This window comes from Oreochromis niloticus, linkage group LG7, assembly GCF_001858045.2.
Source record: "Oreochromis niloticus isolate F11D_XX linkage group LG7, O_niloticus_UMD_NMBU, whole genome shotgun sequence".
NCBI classification, from domain to species: Eukaryota; Metazoa; Chordata; class Actinopteri; order Cichliformes; family Cichlidae; genus Oreochromis; species Oreochromis niloticus.
Genome location: NC_031972.2, coordinates 20,297,399 through 20,322,132, shown reverse-complemented (window position 1 = coordinate 20,322,132; position 24,734 = coordinate 20,297,399). Strand labels below are relative to the sequence as shown.

The following is a 24,734-nucleotide window of genomic DNA, read 5'->3' as shown; positions in this document are numbered from 1 at the left end:
CAGGATGTATTCAGAGCTTATCCTCTAAATACGTGGTTGATACATTTACGTGAGATGAAACACAAAAACACAAAATGAAGAATGTGTTACTTCGGTGCTTTAATCCATGCCGGTGCGTTTATTGATTAATATTAAGAAAGAAGCAAAAAATCTCATACCTCTGCTTTTTTTTAAGCTTGAGCGTTGTGTGTCAATAGAGACAGCTGACCCAGAGTGACATGTACGTGTGTGTGCTTTTGACCATGGGTAATGCACTTGCCTCCAACAAGCTTACGATGTGGGTCAGGTGGTCTGTATGTGCGTGAAAGCAAAAAATAGCGGAGCACCCTCTGGGTTTGTGCTTAATAAGTGTGTCATCTGCATCATATTCACATTTGTTTCACTGTTTAAGGATAGACGAACGGGGACCCAGACAAAGTGCACAAGCGTACATAAACACTGCCAAGCTTTCCCAGATGGCACGCCGCGCCTTTAGATCAGCAGATTAAAACGGACACTGTGTGATTATAAACGTATATTGGAGGGGGGTGGGCATGAGTGTGGGGGAGGGGGAAGTGTGTTTGCTGTATATTTGTTCTGGTTAACACTGGCGAGGAGTTTGCGTGTGTGTGCGATCTTTGCAAGGTTGTGTACTGAATGTCTGACGGGCCATGCATCTGCCGCGCGCTCTGAAGGGTGAACCTGACCCTAGGCTTACAGCTACTTGAGCTTGAACGAAGCACTTGACCCCAAAGGCTCCAATCTGCGCTACACATTGTGCTGTGTTGACACTGTCGGCTGTTATTTAACCCACACAATAAGACAAAGGTGAAATGAAAGTCACATTTGATGGATGAAAGCTGCCATCATAAAATCACTGCTTATTTAAATCTCTGCTCAGGTTTGAACTGAATGAAGTGAGGTTACCAAACTTTTTGACCTGACTGCAAGAATGTTTCTCAGAAAACTGACTGACCTGATGTGAAAGAGCAAAGCTATCGTGAATAAAATTAATTCCATTGAGCTAATTTAGTTTTGCGGTCCTGATATCAAGACCTTTGAGCACAACAGAGGTATTGCTTATGTCACACAAGTCAATATATCCACTGAGGGAAAAGGCCTGTAATAAAAGTGTAGTCTCTCCCACCTAACTTGTCACATAATGACACTAATAAGAGGTGCAGACAGATGCATGCACAGTCTGACCGTGGGTGTGTTTGGCATTTAGTTGCATCCCAACCATGAATCTCTGCAGTCTACTAATAGCATGGAGTTCAATCTAAAGTGGGCGGACACTTCAATGTGTTGGGGTCAGAGGCAAGAAACTGAGATGGCACATGTACATGAAGTAAATCTGAATTAATTTGATAGGCAGACATGTTGAGTCTGCAGAAAGTAGGCAGAAGTAAGTGAACGAGATGGGAGGAAGCCTGCAAGCTCTGTGGATTGTTCATATCAGCATACTGACAGGTCTGACAGTGCTCAAAAAAATGAACGCAACACTTTTTAATCAGAGTAAAGCATCAAGTCAGTTAAACTTCTGGGATATTGATCCAGCCAGTTAAGTAGCAGAGGGGGTTGTTGATCAGGATCAGCTGTGTTGGTGGTAATAAAATTAACAACAGGTGCACTAGAGGGGAGACAATTAGACAACCTCATTGACAATGAGAATGGTTTTAGAGTTGGAGGACATTTTTGACACTTTCTTTCTCCTCATTTTCACCAGTTTTGCCTTAGACTCTGGTCAGTGTCACTACTGGTGGCATGAGGCGATGTGCGGAACTCCTCCAGGATGGCACATCAACACATGCCATCGCCAGAAGGTTTGCTGTGTCTCCCTGCACAGTCTCTAGAGCATGGGGGAGATTCCAGGAGACAGGCAGTTACTCTAGGAGAGCTGATGGGTACACAGATTCTGGAATGAAATAAAGAAAAAACAAAATAAGAAAGGAAATCCTTTCAAACTTGTACTCTGACAGCGTACACTAAGACAAGCACATCCCCCAAAAAGGAAAAGGGAGTAGTAGTGTTTTGGGGGGCACAGTGTTAAAACACAGTAGTGTTGAGAGGTAGCCAATTTTCCAGCTCTCTCACCAACTAAGAATAACGGGCGTAAAAGGAAGCTTGAGTTGGTTCCAAGCAATACTGTAATTGTCTCGTAATTGTCTTTGGGCTTCAGTAAGAATGCAGCTACATATCTGAGCGTCTCTTATGGGCACACCTGACTTCTTTAAAAGATTCTTAGCCATTTATGACTCACACGTTCCATGTCACTTTATACCATGTTTCCCTCACACAAAATTGAAAAATAACTCTGGCAAAAAAGCAAAGGAAGTGCCTTCCAACAGCTTCACCCAATTATATGTAGTTTTCGGGGATTTTTTGTTCTTTTATTTTCATTCTGTTTCCATCATGTTCGGCCAAAATGCACATCACTTGTGACTTTGTTACTAACAAGTTTTCTCCACTGGCAGCAAAACACAGGATAACCTGCTCTTGACTATGATGAAAGCCTTCCCTGCTTTCTTTACGTACATTGGCTAAAAGCCAGACTTTGGAAAAGTGTATTGCAGGCTAGAGCCAATCAGAATGTGGGCCACTGTCTTAATATGTGGAACAGGGGGACAAGGAATAAAAACGATGTGCGCTCCCTCTATAAAGTGGGACACCTGGTCGCCCTGGTGTACACAGACACTGTAGTTGGTCCAGAGTTGTGAATTTGAAAAGCTCACCTGTTTTTTGTTTCATCTTAACAATAAAACTACTTTAAACACATATTATTAATTAGATTAACTAAATTCCTCTCCACCACTTCCCATTTTAGTTTATATGGAGGAAGCAGCTTGTGCACAGGAGGTGACTGGAGAAGTAGATCTGTCACAGAAAGACCGATTCACGTGTTCATTAGTACTGTTGATGATCTTGTTGGTTTAACTATTGTACTTTATAATAACCATATTGCTCATTTATAGCAGTCGTTTTTAAAAGTCACATTAAAGTGCTTGTCAAGTTAAACAAATGCAGACAGATTATCTGGTAAAACTATGTAGACGATTGCAAGGAAAGCTTTAAAAAATGCATTATGTATTATGCCAGCAATGTGCATTAAACCAAAAAGTCAATAACAGGAATTAATAGAGCAAATGCAGTATAGAATAAACATAAAATAACTCCAAATATCATCAAAGTAGCCAATGCTGTAAAAAACTATAACACTTTTACTGCTGAACATCATGAAGATGCTGTTGAATTTCTGGAATTTGTAGGCACTATTCAAACTGGAGATTTCTAGGGACTTTTTAAAAATCCCAACCTCTAAACATTTCTATGTTTTTTCTCTTTAAATCCTTTTTTCCTCAATCCAAATCAGGGACAATCAGGCAACACTGAATCAACAGCCATCTGACATAATCCTTTCTGGCTGTCTTCCCTTGCTCAGGACAGAAACAGGAAATGAAATGTGTCTGTCATTACTGTCCGGCTGAGCAGAGGGCCCAGAAGTCATCATATTGTCTTATTCAATCTGGCATCGTGCAATAATCGTGAGTGGGTTGCTCAGCTGTTGCCGAGGTTAAGAAGAATTAGGTCAACACTCACCTTTTGTTTTAGAAATATGTGTTATTCTTGTGTAATTTTTAAAATGTGTTTGACTATTTCTGGTTTTTCTGGTATTTATCATTTCTGATCAAACACAGAATATATTTGATGCACATCTATTTAGAAGACTAATTCTAAATAAGTTGGGATGCTGTGTAAAATCTAAATCTCATAAACCGATATTTTATTCACAATAGAATGTGAAAATGACAAAATGTGTCATTTTAAGAAAACTATTACCGCATATTGGTTTTGATGTTGGCAACATGTCACATAAAAGCTGGGAAAGTGTTTACTACTGTGTAGTTTCCCCTCTTTTTTAAAAACTGTGCATAAATGTCTGGAAATGGAGGAGACCAGCTGCTGGACTTTTGAGAGGATGTTCTCTCTTTTCTTCATTTATTGGCGCAGTTGGTGAAAGATCTGGACTGCCATGCCTTGTAATAGATGCAGTATGTAGTTTAACATTGTCTTGATGAAATATGCAAGGCCTTCTTTGAAAAAGACAACATCTGGATGGGATGTGCCATTCAACATTGATGTTGCCTTTCCTTAGCCATTTTCTGATGGCTGCAGTGAGCACGGCAACATGCTATGTCACAAAAACTGGTTTCTTGAAAATTACAATGTATGCTATGCTCAAATGACTTCCACAGTCATCAGATCTCAGTCCAGTAGAGCGCCTGTGGTATGTGGTGTAATATTTCCAGCACCTTGTTGAATCTGTGCCACGAATAATTAAAGCACAAATAGTTAAAACAGTTCTGAAGACAAAAAGAGGTTCAACATAGTACTAGCAGTGTGTAACTAATAAAGTGTCCAGTCAGTGTATTTGCAAAAAGGAATATAGCCTTTATGTTCTTACAGATGCATTGCTGTAGCCTACCTAAGGCTTCATGTTACTTTTTAATGTAATTTTGTCATGCAATCAAACAGAATAGCTAAAGAGTCAAAACAGACGGTGATAGATCATTAACATTGCCCCAATGCAATGGAAATGTGATTAAAACATGAATAAAAAGTTTTGTTTTCTGTTAAGCTCAATATTGTGGGCAGGACATTAGCTGAAACATTTCTTTGTTGGCCAGCCTCAGTAGAAGTGACAGCTAGGCAGCGTCTTTATATAGTAAGCAGGAGAGGGAGTGGGTGAAGAACACAAAGCAAAAGTGGATAAGACAGAAAGTCACTGTACAAGGTGTTTATAACCTCTGTCTAACAGTCTGTTGTTGTTTGAATTGTATGGTTTATATTTTTTCATATTAATTTGCTGACCTCTAGTTGCTTATGTGCACTTTTACCCCTTTACAAGATAATAGAGAAAGAAAAGCATCTTCAGGCACCAGTTAGTAAATGAATACTGTGTGAAATTGTGCATTAGAATAGGTAATGATCTTCTGACCTTTGAAAGTCCTCTCATTTAGTAGTTGTAGATGGATCTCAAGGCTTGTGTCAGCTCAACAGAAACAAAGGTTTTAGGTTTGTAAACAAAAAAAATAAATAATATAATATATGGCACATCTGTCTTATTATAATAACAAACACTATCATAAAGTTAGCCTTCGTTTTCTACAGAAAGTTTTGTCATATAGACATCTCATCCACTGTCTGTAGAGATTATTCTTAAAAAAAGACGTTATTATCTGTTGAAATCTGTGGCAGAAATGTCACTGTGCTTTCTTTCAGTGTGATGACAGGAATGACTCTGTGAATAGATAATGACCCTCAATGTCCAGTTTCTCAGGAAAAGGAAAAACTGCCATAGGGACAATTTGAAACCTTAGGTTTTGAGTTTTTGTTTTTTTGGAGCCAGAAGTGACCAAATCTGGACACACAAGTACACTAGCATCCCTTTCAACCATCATATATGAGTTACTTACTGTATATGCAGAAAATTGATATATTAGGTATTTTGTTTTGGATTGTATTGGTTTGTTGAATATCGATATATGTCAATAGCAATACTTTGTTCTTTTAAATGTTTGAAATAAACTAAGAGGCCAGAATAGCGGAGATGCAGGACAGCTACAAGTACCTGGGTATCCTACAGGCTAACGGGGACCAGGATAAAGATGCACAAAGGTCAACAGAAGCCAAATGCCTCCAGAAGATATGACAGGTGCTGAGAAACCAGTTCAGCAGGAGGAGTAAGCTCCAAGCCATCAATGCATGCACCCTATTGACCATTTGGTACCCAGCTAGAATAATAAGCTGACCATAGGAGGAAGTAGATGCCACTAATGTCAAGACCCAAAAACTCCTCACAATGCATGGAGGTCTACACCAAACATCCAGGATTCTTAGGCTCGACAAGCAATGGAAATAGGAAGAATGAGGATTAGTGAGTGCCAGAACCACAATCCAGGAATAATCTAGGAAGAAATGTGAAGCGTTCACAAATACAGGGAGACGCCCCCCGCTGAGATGAGCTATCAAGGAAAGGCTGACATAAAGGAAAGGACAGAAGCTCTGATCATGGCAACACAAGAACAAGCCCTAAGCACCAGATCCAGAGTCGACTGGACCCAGGTTGCAGGCTGTACTCTGAGAGGCATATCCTGTCTGAGATAGTGTATAGGAACATCTGTGTGCCATATGGATTAGAAGTACCCAACTCCCAATGGGAGACACCACTGAAGGTCGTTTAAAACAACAGTGCTAAGGTCCTGTGGGACTTAAAGTTCCAGACAGACCAGCAGCTGCTGGCAAACCAAACAGACATAGTGCTTGTTGACAAGGAGCAGAAGCCCGCAGTTGTAATAGATGTGGCAATCTCAGTGGACAGCAACATCAGGAGGAAGGAGCACAAAATAGAAAAGTACAAACATGGTTTAGTCCAGTTCAGTTGACCAAGCAGTACAGCTGCCTGCGTTAACACCCACCTGTCACTCAAAGTGACATGTGGTACCCTAATAATGTATAACTTTAAGCTTTAATACAATGTAAGTGAGTAAGTCATAGAAATAATTCACAGATTTTTATGGTTAACAAGTAGGAAGTTAGTTACAAATACTAAACCTTGTTGTGCCAGGCTGTTTTTGTTTATTTCTGATGTAAAGTTTGGCATTTTAACAAAGTCTAATGGGACTAAATTGAATACACTTTCACATTAGCTTAATTTTTAAGCCCTGGAGCTTGCTGCTTGGATGTTACTTATGTCCTGGAAAAGGTCTGGTGGCAATTATACGTAGACCGATGAAAGGATGGATGAATGACACAGAAAGTGCTTTCAGTTAAACACCAAAGACAGGACGACAGAACAGCATGCAGTCAAGTAGTTAGACAGATATGCATCATGGATATGTTATAAATGTTTACCCAACAGAATAATTATGACAGTAACTATAATACTGTTATATATATGATATGGAAAAACTAAGCCGGATCCAACTTTTGCTGCCCTACCTCTTTGTGTCTTGTCTTTCCTTGAGGATCAATTTGTCCACTGACCAATAAAGACTCCCTTGAGCACCACACTGCATTCAGCTCTGTGGTGAGTCACACAACTATTTACCAGAACCACCCATAAACTCAGATTGAAGTGATATCCAGTTTAAACCCGAAATATCCTGTTTGTACAACAAATGCAAAATACAAAACCCAAAACTGGCTAAACTAAAGCAGTATTACTCAGACAGACATGCAAATTTCATCTAACCTACAAACAACATCTCTGCCTGAGGGATTTGTTTAGTTTATTTTTTTTCTTTACACAGACTGTGGTAGAGGTCATCTTGATGTCATCACGCTGAAGAAATGTTTGAATCTTGAATCACTGAGACTGTCATTCCCCGACAGCTGTGCAGCTTTTTGTACCAGAAGGTATCCTATCAAACATAAGTCATACTGCATTATAAAAACCTCTGGTGGTTTGTGTGTGTGTGTCTGTGGTTGTGTGTGTGTGTGTGTGTGTGTGTGTGTGCGTGCATAGTTGTTTTACTCTCCAATCTTTGTTGTGTAGATAATGACTAGCACAGAATAAGGGCTGCTTGTTCACTGATCCCAGCTTTAAACCATTCCACTCTAGTTGTTCAATAAATTGAAACCTTTGTTCAGCCATGGCAAAAGTCACTTCCTACATCAAGCAGTGTGTATACAAAAGAGGTTCTGACAACAATAAAAGTGAGAGTTGGAATACCGTCAATTCTCACATCTAAAATGATCATTTTTGTTTTAGAAGATTACAAAGTCAGTCACATTTAAATAATCCTGACTGCATTTAAACGCCTTCATTTATTTAGAATCTTTTAAAAATAAATCTGAGATTAGCCTAATCTCGACATACACATAATACATTTGAAGGAAATACTGACGTAAATGTCAAAATCATCTTGAAATTGATCTGTTTCTAAACTAATACAATCACAGAATATATTACACTCCCTAGATTTCTTTTTGTAAATAAGTAGAGCTTTCATTGTACTATATGTCACCTTTAAAAAAAAAAAATGGTTCTTTACTTTATTGAAATTCAAAAACTGGTTTTGTTTTTGTTTTTATTTACCAGTGATGGACTTATTTCAGCTCAAATTAACATTAAATAATTTTTTTCAATGGTGTGCTTTTTCAAAAACTGTATTTTATGTTTTATTATGTGTTTTCAGCTATTTGATGCTGAAAGATCATTACACCCTTAAAAATATGCATTGAACATGACTGTTTTCATTTAGTCCATAAACTCACCATATCAAATATCCCACAAAGTTATTCAGGATATCAGACTTAAACATCCTGAATAGTGAGGAAAAATCATAACCTGCTGCTCACTCCACCTTATGTGTGTTTAAATATCTTTAAAACGTACTTTTGCTACTCCTATTCTGTTGTCAGTTAGCTGTGCTAATTTATGCATTTTACACAGTGTTTGCTGCTGCTTGAGTTGATCTCAAGATACTTCCAAAGTGAAGTGGAGACATTCGCCTCTTTTCTTGGCCTTTCTGCTCTCTTCATCAAGTGTTTGTTTGTGGGTGACAGCAGGTGAATAAAAAGGGCCTGGATGTCAAGTGATTGAGTGTTGCAATGAGGGACTTAAGCAAAGTCAAAGGCTTCAGTGTTCTGGCAGATCTGACACTGGCTGACTCAACAGCGATGCACTGCCAGCACCTTTTGAATTCTCTTTTTTCTTTTTTCACTCTTGCCTTCTGTTTCTTTTTGTTTTTTCCCCCTCTTGTCATTGCCTGTCTTTCTCAAATATTCAACTTCTCCCTTCTGTTACCTTTCCCCACATTTTCTTGAATTTCTCTAGTGTGTACTTTTCCCACTGTCCACTGTTTCCATGTGCCATTGTACCACTTTCTTTCCCTTCAATCATGTTGGATATTTCTCACTGCTAGCTGCCGCATGCCTCTACCCTCATATGGCCTGTGCTACTTATGTCTTACCCAGACAAAAGGCTTCTCTTCTGGGCTTAAAGCCAACCAGGTTAGCCCCTCTTTTTTGCCAGACCCCAGGAACTTTCAGACTCACAGCTAATAGATTTACTTAAAAACTACAACAGGGTTACACAGGAAATTGTGTCCAGAATGTTGAGAAGTGCTTAATTTTTTTTCATGTATGTATAATAAAGTTCAAAAGTTACCTTTCATTAAAAAACAAACAAACAACCTCCACCCCCGCAAAACAAATGAAATGAAGTCAAAAAAGAAAAATAATGTTTCACTCATATGACAGATAAATAATACAGTGCCGTGCAAAAATTCTTAGACACCTTTCATTACTTTACATTTTGCTTCTAAGGAGACAGATTTCCTGATCATTTTTATTGCGGTCTTAAGCTACAGTTCTCTTGGTTTTCTGAAGTTCAGTCATTTTCATTCCAGTCTTTATACCAAACCATTTTTAGAGGAATGTTTTTTTTGTTAAGCCACCTAACACTGACATATGAACCATTCAAGCATAAAAAGGAACTAAACTCAAGATTATACTAAATTGTGTTTTTATGCACCATTTCTTTTGTTGAATCTGTGAAAAATGCCACAGATGACACAGTCTGACAGGCATAAAACAGTACTTTTGCATCAACAAGGTGATTTCCAAAGAGCAGAATTTTTAATATTTTAATATTAAAAATTACTTGGCATATCTTGGGATAATGTGCAGTGCGTCTGAAAAGAAGAAGTGGTGGGCGGGCTTAAAAAAAACCCCACTCTACAGTAGCATTTGAAATTTTTGTTTTTATAATACTCTTTATAACAGTGGAGGCTCTGTCATGGTTTGGAGGTCGATTTCACCCAGTGGTGTTGGGCATCTCGTCAAAAGAACTGAATTATGAACACAGAAAAGTACAGTCAAATTTTGATCTGCTGTGCAATACCATCATGTGGAAAGTCTCTGATTGGCGTCAGCTTCATATAGTACGTTCATAAAAAAGTCACCACAATACATTAAAAACATACCTGGAAAGAAAAATACACAATGAAAATGTCAGTTGTGGATTGGTCTCCCCAGATCTCGGACTGCAACGTTATTTAAGTAGTGTGGGATCATCATGACAAAGAACAGAACAAAAGGCAAAACCAAAATCCAAAGAACTGCTTTGAATGTCCTTAGAGAATCCTGGAGAACTATTCCTGAAGACTGCTTAGCTTGTCTAAAGGTGTTCAGACTGTGTTGAAGAATAAAGGTGATCATACAGAGTATTGACTTTCATACTCGTCAGAATTGTACAAACATTGTTTTTGCCCTACATACTGTACTTCTATGTATGCTACATGTTTCAACAACTTACTGCATCTATTTCCCATTTTATAGGAAAAAATAAAGAAATTAGGGGTGACACAGACCTTTGTTTAGTTACTAATATGTCACAATTGCAAGAGTGAAATGTGTAAGTGTGGAGAAAATGCAAATCAGTGGTTACTCAGCTATTTTCTTTGATTTACGCTGGGACTGTTTGGACTGAGCTTGCTGAAACTTTGAAATTTTCAGTCTGAGACAGGATCGCGCCTCTCCTACGGTGCGAGAGGTAGGGGTGTGACTCAAGTGTATAAAGAGAGGGATAAGGGGAGGGGGATTGACACATCAAACAAAGGGATGATGGTAGTGGTTGGAGGGTGACGAATGGGTTGCTCTGTCTGAAGTTTGGGAGGCAAAAAAAGAGACTGAGAAGGAAAGGTGTACATATTAAGCGAGAGATGTAAACAGAAGTAAAAGCACAGACAGAAAGAGAAAAAGAGAGAGAGCGTGAGGGAGATCTGCATCATGGCCTAAAGCTGAATGCTGCCTTTATGAGCTATAGTTAAAAGGACACTGAGGCGTGAGTCCCTGTAACCATAGCAACTTCCCAGGAGCCCTGTGACAGACGGATAATAGAGTGAGAGAGGAGTTCTTTTTCTCTTCTTCACCCCTCCCTCCTTTCCTCCCTCTATTCTTCCCTCCCTCTCACTTGTTCTCACTTCCATTCCTCTCTTGGGCAGTTTGTTGGATCCTCGCATCTTACGGGATTTTCCTTCTCGCGGCTGCCCTGTCTTCTTCTTCTGCTCTCTTTTTTTTCCTTTTGCCTTTTATGTGCGCTCTGAAGTTTCCCAGCCCAGCAAAGGCTGCTCCAGACAACTGTTGCCATAATTGCTTGTTATCTATGCGAGCGACTTTTATGGACTCTCAGAACTGTTTGAGGACTTTATTTTTGTACATCCAGCGGGGCATTTTGCATTGGCACAGGGAGAAATGTGCTCCAAAGGCACTGTCTCAGCCCGTGATTCCTTTGTCTACATTTCAGAGGCTGTGCTGTCAAACCATGGTGCTGCCCCTGAGACCAATCGGCCTGAGAATATGCAATGCTTAACAGTAAGTGTGATAAAACCTTTCTTACTTTATTTGTTGTGTGTGTGTGTGTGTGTGTGTAAAGCTTACTTGTGCTTACATTTGTTTCTGCTCTGTGTTTGGGTGTGAGTGAACTGCATCAGAAACACTCTGGAACTTTAATAGCATATGCAGTGCATACACATGTGTGTCCATATACATGTCTAATGATGCTGTTGCTGTCACTTTATGTTGGAAGTTTCTCCATCCAGGTGCACAACTTTTGTGGTCCTTCATTTTCAGCAGCTGCATGTGTCCTTGTGTGCTTTTATTTACTGGCTTTCCATGTCTGTGTGCAATGACCGGATAGGCCTGTTAAATGTACACAAAGTAGTTGACCCGTGACATTATACCACATCCACTGAAGTCATCATGCATAAACATGCCTGCAGTAAGGGAAATTTACTGCATGAAATTCCACGTTGCACATTCTGAGCAACCATAGCAACTAATTGAATCATTCGCTTAAGCTTTGAGGGGTGAGTGAAGCGAGATGTCATTTCTTGAAAGACAATGTTTGTCAAAAGGCTCGCTTCCATGTGACTCACTTGTGGAGCGGTGCAATTGTTTGTCATTACAAAGGCAAAAGGAGGAATTGTGCAGTCAGATGAGAAGTCACTTTTTCTTAACTGTTCTTGGAGAGCACAAATCCTTTCTACGCTGCCTCTCTTGACCTTCACGTTGTGCACTTCCAGTTCTACGTCTTTTTTTTGTAGTTAGTATTCTGTATTTCCACATTCTTGCCATGTAGTATTAAAAATGAATGAGTTCAAGCGTCCTCAAAGTTGCTGGAGAGGGAGTGAGGATGCTTTTATCCATTTGAAGTGGCAACAAGGAAAAAGAAAAGCAACATGAAAAGAAAAACCTACACGCTAAGACCTGAGGGGTTTATTTGATTAAAGCACAGTTGGGACTCCTAAGGGACACACAAATGGCATTTTCAATCTATTGAGTATTTCCTGTTTTTACCCTATTTGGAACGCTAACTGCTTTGTTCTTGGCCTTGTGCTCCATTTGCTGCCTCCCTGATGGTTTTGCATGTGGCATGTGGTTTTGGCAGAAGCTTCTTTGCACCGTCCAGTGGTAGCCTTCAGTAGGAAGGTATAATAATGTAAGATGTTCGCGGTCTCTTGCCAGCTCTACTGGGAACTTTTTTGAATGAATATTTTCACTGCTTGGCTGCAACCTATGCTACGTGCTCCTTGACCTGAACAAGCTAGCATAAAAGGGTTACTAACACTGTAGCTACTAGAAGGGATGCTTTTATTTAAGCTATCATTACATCTGTGTTATTAAGACATGGCATATGCATATTCATTGGCTTTAAAGCTGCTGTCAGATAATGTAACTCTCAGATGTCTGTCAAAGAAAAATATTACACCTGTCTGCACTTAACCGTATGTAGCACCTCCAGCCCTGTGGTTAATGGACATCCTAAGCTAGCACCGACACATGGCCACGCAAAGACCTCTGCTCCTAAGAAACTGAAACCTAAGAGCTTTTTGAATACAAGTAAAGTTTCCATCCATCCATTTTCTGAAAGGCACCTTGATCAAATAATGTCTATCACAGTCCATTACAATAAGCTTTTTTTACTCTCACAATTTCAGAAAGCGATGGAATATATATTTATTATGTTGGAACTGGTTTACACTGCATCCAGTGTGTAATTTTTACATTAGCTTTAAAATCAAAATTAAGATATCCGATGAATCAATGCTGACCCCCAAAAAGTCAAATGTGCTTAATAAATGTGAAAAGTGGTTATTATGTTTAAAAATAAATATATAAATAATCTTACTTTACTGCTGCCAGTGGAAGCCCCTGGTTGGCTCTTCTTCTATTCTGTGACTCATTTGACCGTCTTGTGTCACATCAGAGATGGTGCTTGTGTTGTTTTATCCCAAATGATAGCAATTATGCAGCAAATAAATAAGACATAAAATTGCTTTGCTGCAAGCACCTTCCAGAATGCATCCTGTAATGGTAATGCAGGTGCTTGTTCTAGATAGTTACTTGTATTTTTTCAATGTATGGAGCAGATTACATGAATTGTCTTTCAGTACAAATGTACAATACGCTGCATGTCATCAGAAAACCCCACAGTACCTGAGCCTAAGTAGTAGTGTAACAAAACATGCATACAAGGCACAGAGGCCTACTGTAAGAAAAAGTCCTTAGTTGGTCACCGACTGTTTAGCAGACAAAAACTTTGAAAAAATAAAACAAGTAATAGTGACTATTTTGGCAGTGCAATGAATGAGAGATAGTATTAATTAATTTTATGACTCATTGATTGTGGTAAATAATTAAGTAGGCAGGCAGGTTAGTTTTAGGGAAACACTGATTTGCGTTAAATAATTTTCAGTAGTTAGATGAGTTATTTTGTTCGGCTACAATAAAAAGCGCTTGTTTGTGGTTTAGGGAGGATTGTGGTCAAGATTAATAAATGTCAGTGTTAATTTGTGGTTGGACAAAGTAAACAAACTGTTAAGTTGAAAGTCAATATTTTGTTGTTTTGTTTGTCCACCTGATCTTATCTCAGATTTTTCACTTGAGTCTGCTTCTGTCTTTGGCTGCCATTGGCTTACATACGATGGCTTCGACTCAAAGGCCAAGACTTCTGGTTCTGTGTATGGGTCATTTTGTGGATGCAGATAAAAAAGAAGGAAGCTAAGCTATCATTCAACCCTGGCCCAAAATACATTCCATCATTTGCTCTATAAACACACTGTTTGCCTGCATATAACCTGTAAGCCTGCTTAAATGCAATTGACCAGTTGTACTGGAAGCCCAACCAGAAACCATCTGCTGCTAACAAAAATCAGATTTTACATGTTAATATGCAGATTTTAAACCCTACACTTTGCATAAAAGAGGGATGTTTTTCCACTTTCCAGACACCGTGAATATCCTAAGTGGAACGTCTTGATGCATTCTCAATCATCCAGGAAAGTAAATCTCCAAAAGTTGAATCTGTTCATCTGGACGTAGCGTTTTGTGGGAGAAAATGCTACGTCCCACAAAACGCTACGTCCAGATGAACAGATTCAACTTTTGGAGATCCTAAGTGGAAGCTCCGCCTGTGCTTGTTAAGACGGTTTCTCAAACCACAATCATTGTAACAAGCAATTTTTTTTAGACCAAATCATTTTATAAAGTTAATTTCTCTGAGATTTATTAAATTACATCAGGTAAAAGGGGACTCCTATTGGTTGATCTTGATGGTATCAACAAACTGCATGTAGTGAATCAAAAATCATCAATAACGTTGTAGTTATTTTGACAGTTTGAGGCTGTATCCAACAATTTTTTTCCCCCCACCGCACTTTGCAATGGCTGAGGGCTGCGTTTTTTACAGGATGCTAAATCCCACAGCGTCTTCTTCCAAACTGGATGCTTTTTCAGGTTGCCACAAATTAAACTTTGGGTAGAACGCTCAGTTATTATTTACCTAGCCATCAGGCCACAGTGGAGAAGGTGCTGGACTAATATCTCACTGGCTACTTAAAAACACTGGAGGACTTTTACTGGCGCCCTGTCTTTACCTGACATCCCCAAATGAACACCTTGCTCAGAGTGAAACAGTTCTTGGAGTCAAGTTTTGTTGACCCGGGATCCACGAGTTAAGCAACAGTCAGCTGGAGTCAGGTGCTTGCTTCATATTACTTTTGTGGATATTCCGTTTCGTGGCAACTAAAGCGCTAAGCTGAATCCCCACCCCCACAAAAAACGCTGTCCCCCTAAAGCGCTCTCAAGCGCTCCCAGCTGGATGTTTTCAGAAGAACGTCTGGCGTTTTCACTTGGCAAAAAATGCTTTAGTGGACAAAGCCCCTCAGACCTATTCAGCAGATCAGTATGACACTTAAAACGTATCCATGTTGCTTTAGAAACACGCCGGGATGCCAGCTTTGTGAAAAGCAGTGGTCATATGGCGCTTATGTAGAGAATCAGAGTTATTGCACAGGATTAGACAGAGGAGGTAACTTTAGTTTCACCTTTCACATGCTTTCCTTCTATCGTTTAGGTTAAAAAGTACTTCTCTATATCTTCTTGTTTTCCACATATGCAAACAAAACTTACAAATACATTGCATTTCCTACACTGCTGGAAGAGTCGCTTTTAAGGTCATTGAGGGCATTGTGGCTTCTGCATGTGTAGAAGGTCCTTTCCTCTTCCCTTCTCATCTCCTCCCTCCTTCATTCTTGTTTTCCCTCTTCCTCTTTATCTCCGGGTGAATCAGAGTAACATATGATTGTGCGGTTTGTGTGGGACAGTCTCAGGGGAGACTTAAGGGAGGGGGGAAAGCACATTCACAGACTAAATTAGGGGAGAATGGAAAAGCCTTTTAGAGTTTCTCCTTTTTTATTTTTTTTTGTACTCGCTTTCTGTTGCCATGTCCCTGCTCCGTTCCAGACCACCGCTAATTTCCTCCCTCACTGTGGTATCCTCCTCTGCATCCTTCTCCTCTCTTTCGCCCCTGTCCCCTACTAAACAAAGAGGTCTGTGGTATCATTAACTGCCTTCTCTTCACCAACTCAAACATTTTTCAGTGTTTGGTAAGGGCCTTGCACATGAATACCTTCAGCGATTCACACAGGACTCATTAAAAGGCTTTGGAGACGTTGATAGAGATGTTGGTGAAGATAATACTTGATATACACAAAGGAATGTACCACAGCAATGAAAAAGCACATGGCTATTTAAGAGCATTTTCCATCCACTGAATACACTTTCACAACTCCTTCGCACGTATTGTGGTTCTTGTGCATTTAGTTAATTAATAAATTAAGTTAGTTAACATGTTTGGAAGATAAACTGTGTTTCATAATGTGTGTTGCGGTGTGCGAGCCGAACGTCCCTGTAATGTATTCAGAAATGCTGGTGCTGCTTTTTAAGAAAGTGTTGTTGGCATTTAGGATTAATAATCATAGGAAGGGCATGTTGTGATGACTGCAGCATTTGATTTGTGTGATATTTAGAGAAAATGTTGATGTTCTCTTAAAAACAAAATCATAAAATTCTCTTGCAATGCCTTAAATTGAAAACTAAAGCAATTTCAATGCTCTTGATCTTTTGAAATCTGACATTTTGAGTTACCAATTTGTTGTAAAGTTAAGGTGAGGGTTCTGTTTACCTGTCAGATTGTACTGAAGTAAAATTAAAGATATAAAATTGCTTGTTAGAAAGCAAGCACCGTCACCATAATAATAATGGTCACATAATAAATGTAATAATTCCTTTATAAGGTTACTTTATAAAAATGCCTTTCAAGATTTTGTGGCCACTTAATGGAAATAATGTAGAGTAAAAGCTGTTATATAAAACACAAACCAGCACATTAGAAACAAATGTGCTGGTTTGTGGAAAAAAAACCCACAGGAAAATAATCAAGCCTAATGAGCTAGAACAAAATCCACAGAGGATGCAAGGTGGGGTTTGAGTAAAGTCTTAAACTGTCCCAGTTTTGCAATAAATTGGAGTGTGGCTACAGAAGGCTTTGTCTCTCACAGGCTTCAGCCTGGGGAGAGAAACGGGCACCTCTCCTGTGTCTGAGGAGCACAGGGTTAGGAGGCAAGAGCGATGCTGAGGCACAAGACGGTAGAAGGGCTTGCAGGTGAGGTGGAGAGTCTTGTAGAGGAGTGTGATAGACATGTGCCTCTCAAGAACTCAGTAGGAAACAGGACTTTATTACAGAAGTTCAGAGGTGGAAAGAGAAATGCATGCTTGAGCGTTTTTAGCAAGAGGATTAGAAAATGAAACCCAGAGACAAGAGGTGTTGTGGAGGTGGAGGCATTTAGATTGATGTGTTGATGTGAGCAGTGGAGAACACCCTGGGACAGAGAAGCTAGGGGGGCTTACTGATAGTAATTAACTGATTTCCTTTGGAGAGGTATGATTGGAACCAGGAGAGGGCAGTGCCACAAACATGCATTGGGTAAAGTGGGTGAGCAGAACACTGCAGCATACAATATCAAAGGCAGTGGTTGGGTTGAAAACCCACCATCTTTTGCACTGAGGAATTTGTTAGTGATCTTGATGAGGACAATCTCAGTGCTGAGCTAAGTTGTGAAGCCTGGAGAGGGTTGTAGAGTTCATGATTGGACTTATAATGCTGGATCTGTGCAGCAGCTGCTGCAAACTCAGACTTTCTGGAGTTTTCTTTGTTTTCTCACTTTCTAAAAATGATCATCTGAAGCACAGATTTAAGACTTGACATGAGGCAGAGATGCCATGTCAGCATTTACCAGTTATGTTTACAGGTTAAAAAAAAAAAGGCTATCGGCTCATGGCAATGACAGTGAGCACAGTTCATGAATATTAACAATAGTTGAGCCCTGGACAACATGTCCCCTCACATCAATTTGCTTGTCAGCTACCATTAGCTTTTAAACCGTCTCTGTGCAAATGGGTCTGACACTTTTGTCTGTTGGAAAGATGGGCAGGAAGGGTGAGGTGAGCTGAATAGATGAGAAAGAGTTTATTTTTTTCTTCTTTTGGATTGTGTCTTTGAAAAAAAAATGAAGAATGGCTGGATTCATTGCCAGGAAATATTCTTTTGTGAGTATTTTGGGACTTGGCTGCTCTTAACCTTCCTCTCTTCTCCGCAAGGTGCTGAGCGTACAAAAGCTTATCGTTGTTCTTTCCTATACTTTTCAACTTCTGTTAATCTGAAAGAAGCAACCCTGTCCTGCTATGATTCAGGGGGAAGAGCAAACTGTCCGTGTGTCATGACTCGACCCCTAAAATTGCTTCTGATGAGCAGAGCAGTCTTCCACTTCAGTTCAAGTGGAGTGACATTAAAAGTAAGAACTGTGATCACTTTGCTGATCCCCTTAGATTTCATGTAGTTCCATCACTTAAATGTGTGAGACATATATATCTGCAATCTGCCTCTCGCTCTTTAACTTTACAGTTCAAACAGATGACGTGAGTAACTGATCGATTTAAGGTGGTGCACTGCAGAGAAAAACACATTTTTGTCAGTTTTGAGATCTGGTTTTCAGACTAGTGGAAAGAAAGGATCCATAATGCACTGCACATTTACTGCATAAATATAGTGTATGTGCTTTATTTTAAAAATGTGTTGTCATAATATAAATAAGCTGCTGGGGAAGTTTCATGATGGCATCTGCACTAGCTACTTGAAAGTTTTTACCTTGTTCCTGTGTAGTTTCTCCCCTAAACATACAGTAAATAAACAATTTGAAGTTCATTGGCCTGCTCCATTCAGGGTTATGCACAGTGTCACCCTCAAAATGTTGTAACTGTAGTTGCAGCTATGACTCTGCATGCCAAACTCCCACTGTTTGAATTTTAAATGCAACTCGAGCTGTGACCTTGAACTCGGTCTTAGACCCATCGTGTGTTCACTGGCTCAGAAGACGTCTCTTCCTTTGATAGCTGTTTATTCAGGTCAGAAAGAGAGAGACAGAAGGAGGGAGAGAGATCCCACACTACTAAAAAAACCAGATTGGCCTTGTCTGGCTCCGAGACAAGCTTTTCAAACTTTTCTTTCACTCCTCTCGCTAAGACTGGCTTTCTTCTCTCCTTTTCTTCTGTCCCTCTAATCCGTCCTTCTGCCTATTTAGAGGTGAACAGCGCAGCGTGAAAGAAAGAGAAAGTGTTTTTGTGTGCTTGACGGGTAACCCTCGCCCTTTTCAAAAGGCAAACAGGGAAAAGCTGCCATCACTATTGGCATGAAGGGATCTTAAAACAATGGCCTTTTCTGCCACTTTATTAACACTGTACAGACTAGTGCAGCAGCACTCCTCTTTCACCCCACTCGTTTTCTGTCCGTGTTTCTTTCCTCGAGCCAGATATTCAGACGATTAAAAAGAAAAAGCAGCAAGCTGGGAATTAAAGGGGCTGTAAAGGGTTAGACAGCCTTTGTCGCAGTCGTGATTTAACAGGTTTTTTCCCTCCGCTGCTATTGAGGCATTTGTTGTTGTTATTTTGCAGATGACCACCTCTCTCCCAGATATACGGATATTTAAAACAAAAACAGAAGCAAAGCTCGGATAGCCGGAGCAGGAGGGGAGATTGTTCGGAATTCTCAGACCTGCGAATTTCCGTCCCGTGTGCTTGGAGCCGAGGGGGGAGCGACTGAAAGGAAAAGCAGAGGAAATATGGAAGTCGAAAACATAACAAACAAGCAGAATGTCTGGACGGAGGTTGGGGAGTATGGGAAAAAAAAAGTACGGTGGAAAGAGTCCGATGAGGTGCGAAGTTTGATTGAGGTGCGAGAGTGAAGCTTGTCCCTAAACAACAGTGCTGTCATTGTGTTTTGTATGTTTTGCCGGGAAATGAGGTCATTAAAACTGGTAACACGCAAAAGTGGAGAGCAATCAGACACGTTTCCGTTTACAGTCCACATGTGGTCCGAGTTTAACTCTGCGACAACTGCAGGCTCAGGCCCGGCCTATTAAAAGTCCTGCCTTTCATGGTCTTATTCATACATGTCTCACTTGCGCTGCCTGCATTAGTCACTGCAGAGTATATACAGTATTTACAAGGGACAGCTCTATAGCACCTTTCACAACCTCACAGTGTCGACTCAGGAAACAAACTGGCCTTATCGGGGGCAGACACACAAAGCTGTTCAAGCAGCAGGGTGGCGAGGTATGCATAAGTGCATGTGTGTATGTGTGCGGAGGGGGGTGGCGGTGGGAGGCACTTCCTCCTATTCTTCTGCTGTTGAAGAGTTCCCATGAGCGCCCCTGCCAGGAGCTACAGTGTGGCCTGAGCGGGCCGAGCCAGCGCCAGTCTCGCCTACATGACGCCGTCACACACTCACACAGCTGATCTCAGGCACTGCTGCAACTTCTGCTGTTCAGGCCACAGGGCGAGGAGCTGGGCCGCGTGGTGCAGGATACAACAAATGGAAGAAGAAAGAAGCGAGATGAAAAGATAAAGAGCTGAAGAGAGGAAGGTTTTGAGCGAGAAAGGGAAGTGGAACACATGAAGCTGAGGTTGGCATGAAATTGTAGGTACAAAGAGAGGCAAAAAAAGATGATTCTGCACTGATGACTGGAGTCAGAATAATAATAGATTTTGCGTGGAAAAGTGCCTTTGGAGGTCAGTGGCAGTGTTTTTGCAAAGAGGACCTGGAAACTGAGACACGTTTACGGCAAAGCTGGTGCAGCGTGAACGCCAGAAGTATCCAAGGAGCATTTCTCTTCCACAGATTCCTTTTTGTTACCCAGCAAGGTGAGGGACACTCTTGCCACCTAAAGCCACCTAAACTGGACTGTCACCTGGGCACATTTCAATACTAAATTCCCTACAGCCTCTGTCTGGGCAGCTGTCACCGCCAAGATGATCCATAACACCCTAAAGTCCACCCAGCCATCGGAGCAAAGCCCCAGGAGAACAAACTCAGCGGCACAAAGGAAGCTTTGGCGATACTCGGGCTGCAGGAGTGCCGGCCAGGTGGAGAGTCACCGTCGTAGTGTGTGTGTATTGGCTGCAGACTTGAACACAGGAGAGGGAGGAGGAAGAGGAGGTGGTGTAATACACACCATCCACGGGCTGTGTCACCTGTGCATCGGATGTAGGCTGCCTCAGGTGTGTCTGAGTTCAAGTAACAGAAGTGAGAGAAAGGGAAGGCGGTGGTGGAAGAGGGAGTGGGAATGGGGAGTTCTTTAGCCGTACAGTTGCAACCCGTGTTTGCGAGTGAAACACGAGTTAACAGTTTTAATAGTTCTGATCTTGGAACAGCGCTTTCATAATTTATCTGCAACAGATGAATAAAGTTCCCAGAATTATAACACTCCAGCAGCATAGATAGTTTTTGATCTTTCTAACACAGAAGCAGAATATAAAATATTGAAGTGGAAACATCCTTGTTTGCACGCTACTGAACCCTGATAAAAAAAGAAAATGCACTTCCAGCTACATGCCAGGAGAAGAACAACTGCCTGCGAGCAAATGCAGGCGATATGGTGGTGTGGGGGTGGGCAGGGGGGTTGTTTTTCTTGAGGTAAGAGACCCAGGAGACACATATTTAGAATGATATGAACTGAAACTTTTTTGTACACATTTAACATACAGATCAAAATTACTCAATCAGATCTGAGAATATAAGACTATAATGTTAATGACTCCAAATAAAGATTAATCAGATTTCAACATTTAGTGTCTAACGAGACTAAAAGAATAATGACTGGAAATTCATTTTGAGACACATTAGTCAGATAAGGGTGTGGGTGCGTTTTGCTTTCTTTAGTCAGTGAACATACTGACCCAGATAACAGTGTCCAGCCGTATATGAATATCGTATGTGATTGGTAAGTTTGATTTACTTACCCTTTCTCCTGCACTTTTGGAAGTAAACAAGGTGAGTGTTATACAAAACTGTTTCCAACAAAATGTCAGGGCTGATAAAATAAAGGGGTTAGTAATAAAACTTTGCAAATGATTTAAATCATTCACACCTGTTTGAAAACAATAAAAAACAAGAAGTTGGGAAAAAAAGGCTTTTGAAAGGACAAAGTTCATTTTCATTAAAAATAATGACATGGGAAACAAAAGCCTACAAATGTTATGTAGTCATCAGATGGTGATCTATATTGATGTTGATTGTGGGTCACGCAAGGACGAGTGAAAAAAAAAGAAAAGCACATGCATGAGCACTCTTCTGCTGGGTTCATTTAAGTTTGTTACAACTAACTTAAAATCCTATTTTTTATTCTAGTCCTTACTCATTATGATTGAGTTATTAATTCATCAGTAAAACCCTGCTTATACAATTTAAATATTTAATGCATGCTGGCAGCATGTCCCATTCATTTTTCCTCATTTATCTCACTAATACGTCTTGTGATTGATGGACCGAAATATGAAAAATCATTGATGGATTATTTCCAGGCTCCTCTTTTCTAAAAATAATCCTCCTGATTTCATTTAGAAGTGAAAAAAAAGGACATCAGACTGCTTTCTAAAACAGACCAGAGGTAGTCCAAGTGATTGGACTCGGCTATGCTTACAAATTTAATTAACGCTGTAAAGGCTCCGGATTCTGGATGAATCAATCCAAATTAGGCAGCTCTGAGAGCTTGCTTAAAAAGGACAAGTGTCTGAACAAGGAAGAGATAGAAACGGATAGATGAGACATAGCAGACTGGCAGTCTGTGCCGCACTTCTCTCCATTGTCAGTCGCATTCTTTGCTTTTCTCGGATTTCTGTCACGTATTCAGTTTCTGCTCTTTCAAAGTGTTTATTGGTGGTTTGTTGTTTGTCTTAAATTCCAGGGAAATGCTTTACTTCAGACCAGCTGTTCCTCTGTTTGTCGTTGTTCGGTCTCCTCCACTTTCTAAAAGTCCCTCTGCCCTCCTTTTCACTTTTCAATCAGCTTAGTTTGTGATCAGTTTTATCCCCTTTCATAGTGTTTTTGTAAAAAAACAAAACAAAACAAATCCTGGTTTAGGTGAAGAGAGATGGTTTCTTTTTCAGTGTTTAACTGATTTTGATTGAATTTGATTGCTGTCTTCCTACAAAAATATAGACCTGCGCACACAAAGCACTGAATTAAATTTAGTTTAAGAACTTATGTTAACTGTTGTCACAGTCGCCAGTGAAGATATGGAGTCATTAGTGCACCAGTTTAAACGTCACAGTGTTTTTTGTAGGTTGCGCTGACATATTCTCCTTGGATGGATGCTCCAAAGGCGAGTGTTTTGTATTTTTCAGTTACTGAGGAAGGACAACAACTAAAAATGCATGTTTGGCACATTAGTGAAACGTGTACAAAACTGTGTCTCAGTCACATTTGCTTTTTTTTCTTTTTAGGGCAGCCACAAAGTATGCCGTATTTGTCTGTGGCATGAAAGTCTTTTTTGTAGCAGTGTATTTTTGGAGGTAGACAGAAAAGGAGACAGATTAAAGTGACTCAAGGTTAAAGGAATATGGTGACATGAGGCATAAAATCGGTGGACTATAAGAAACCGCAATGGTAGTCGACATTTCAGGGTCGTGCCGAGCTTCGGGCCCCTGAATAATCAGTGTATTTCTCCAAGTTGCTGCATCCCGCTCATGGGCAGACTTTGTAATTTAGCAGCAAGTACATGTTTGCTCTGCTGTAGGAATAAAAAAAAGAAAGAAAGGGCGAGCGAGCGGGGATGTCTGTGTGTTCTGGGCCCCCCGGTTTTCAGCAGATGACATGGAAAGTGAGATGTTTTGGATGGAACTTTGTTGACTTTGGCTCAGACTTTCGGGTGCAGGTATTTGAATGTTTGGCAACACAAGAGACAGACAGACAATGTGAAAGAGCCATCAGCATTTGTGTCTGTGTGCGTATGTGATACTTTTCAGTGGACAAATATTGGTCCTTTCTCCTCTACTCTGCAAACCTGATTGGACAACATATTCCAGTAAAATCACTTCGTATCGATCATTCGAAACATTCATGTTTATTTATTAATGCAGAATTAAAACCCTGCAAATAGCTATAGCGCACAACTTCACAGTTCTTACCAGCACCATCAAAGTCTCAAAGGTTAAATCTTACTGAATATGAAGTAGGTTGCAGTGATTATTCATGAACTTCCTGTTGTATTGAATTTTATGGAGCTATTTTGGCAATATAAAACTAACTTTTTACATTAATGGGGGGAAATTAAAGTCTTCATCAGCTGCCTCTGTATACTGCATATATAAAATCTGGCTAAATGTTAAGTTAATTGGCAGTCTGACTGTTTTTTCCCCTTTCCCTCAGCTAATGGACAAAGAATCTTTTTATCTCAACAGTTGTTTTTCCCACTAACTCAGCTAATTGGCTTCAACGGGAATCTGCTGTCAAGACAGTTTTAGCAGGAAGTAGAAGCAGAATACAAATCATAAATCCAATTGTCCCGTAGCGAGGAAGGAAGTTGATCATTTTGCTTACGTGCTACTTTTCGTTTCTCAGGTAGCAGGGGAGAGAGTGATTTCCTATCACCGTATCACAAAATGCTCATGCCTGTGTGTTGTGCGCGTGTGTTTTCTGCAGGTGACCATCCTTCGAGGAAAGGATGGATACGGATTCACCATCTGCTCGGATTCTCCTGTGAGGGTACAGGCTGTTGATCCAGGCAAGTCTTACACGCACGTTGTTAGATACACGAAACCCAACTGTTCCTAAAGGACCCATTGTTTAAACTGTGGGTCTTTAAATGCTCGGAAACATGACAAAACAGAGCTGCACTTTTCTTTGAGCCTGCCTTTTATATTTTTGATGGACGGGTTTGATTCAACATCGAAATCTGAGGTTTTTCCATGTTTTTTTCACTGACTGCCAATGACAGATTTCTGTTTTTAATAGTATTTGTATGACATGAGGATATGCCAAAATAGTGTAGTGCTAAACAACATAGTATAAATTG

At 40.2% G+C, this 24,734-nt stretch overlaps 1 protein-coding gene across 3 annotated transcripts in view; it reads left to right on the top strand.

The window, feature by feature from the left end:
* The window catches only part of rgs3a (regulator of G protein signaling 3a), a 119,383-nt gene that overhangs the window by 4,225 nt on the left and 90,424 nt on the right, over positions 1–24,734 (top strand). The window contains exons 2-3 of one of the 3 annotated variants that reach the window (XM_005459492.4): positions 11,291–11,358; positions 24,362–24,443. In XM_005459492.4, the coding sequence (XP_005459549.1) occupies positions 11,344–11,358; positions 24,362–24,443 (97 nt within the window). In that variant the 5' untranslated portion in view covers positions 11,291–11,343. Of the gene's footprint in view, positions 1–11,037; positions 11,359–20,113; positions 20,941–24,361; positions 24,444–24,734 lie in introns of those variants that run through there. The other 2 variants (XM_025908953.1, XM_005459491.4) reach the window with 2 other exon arrangements.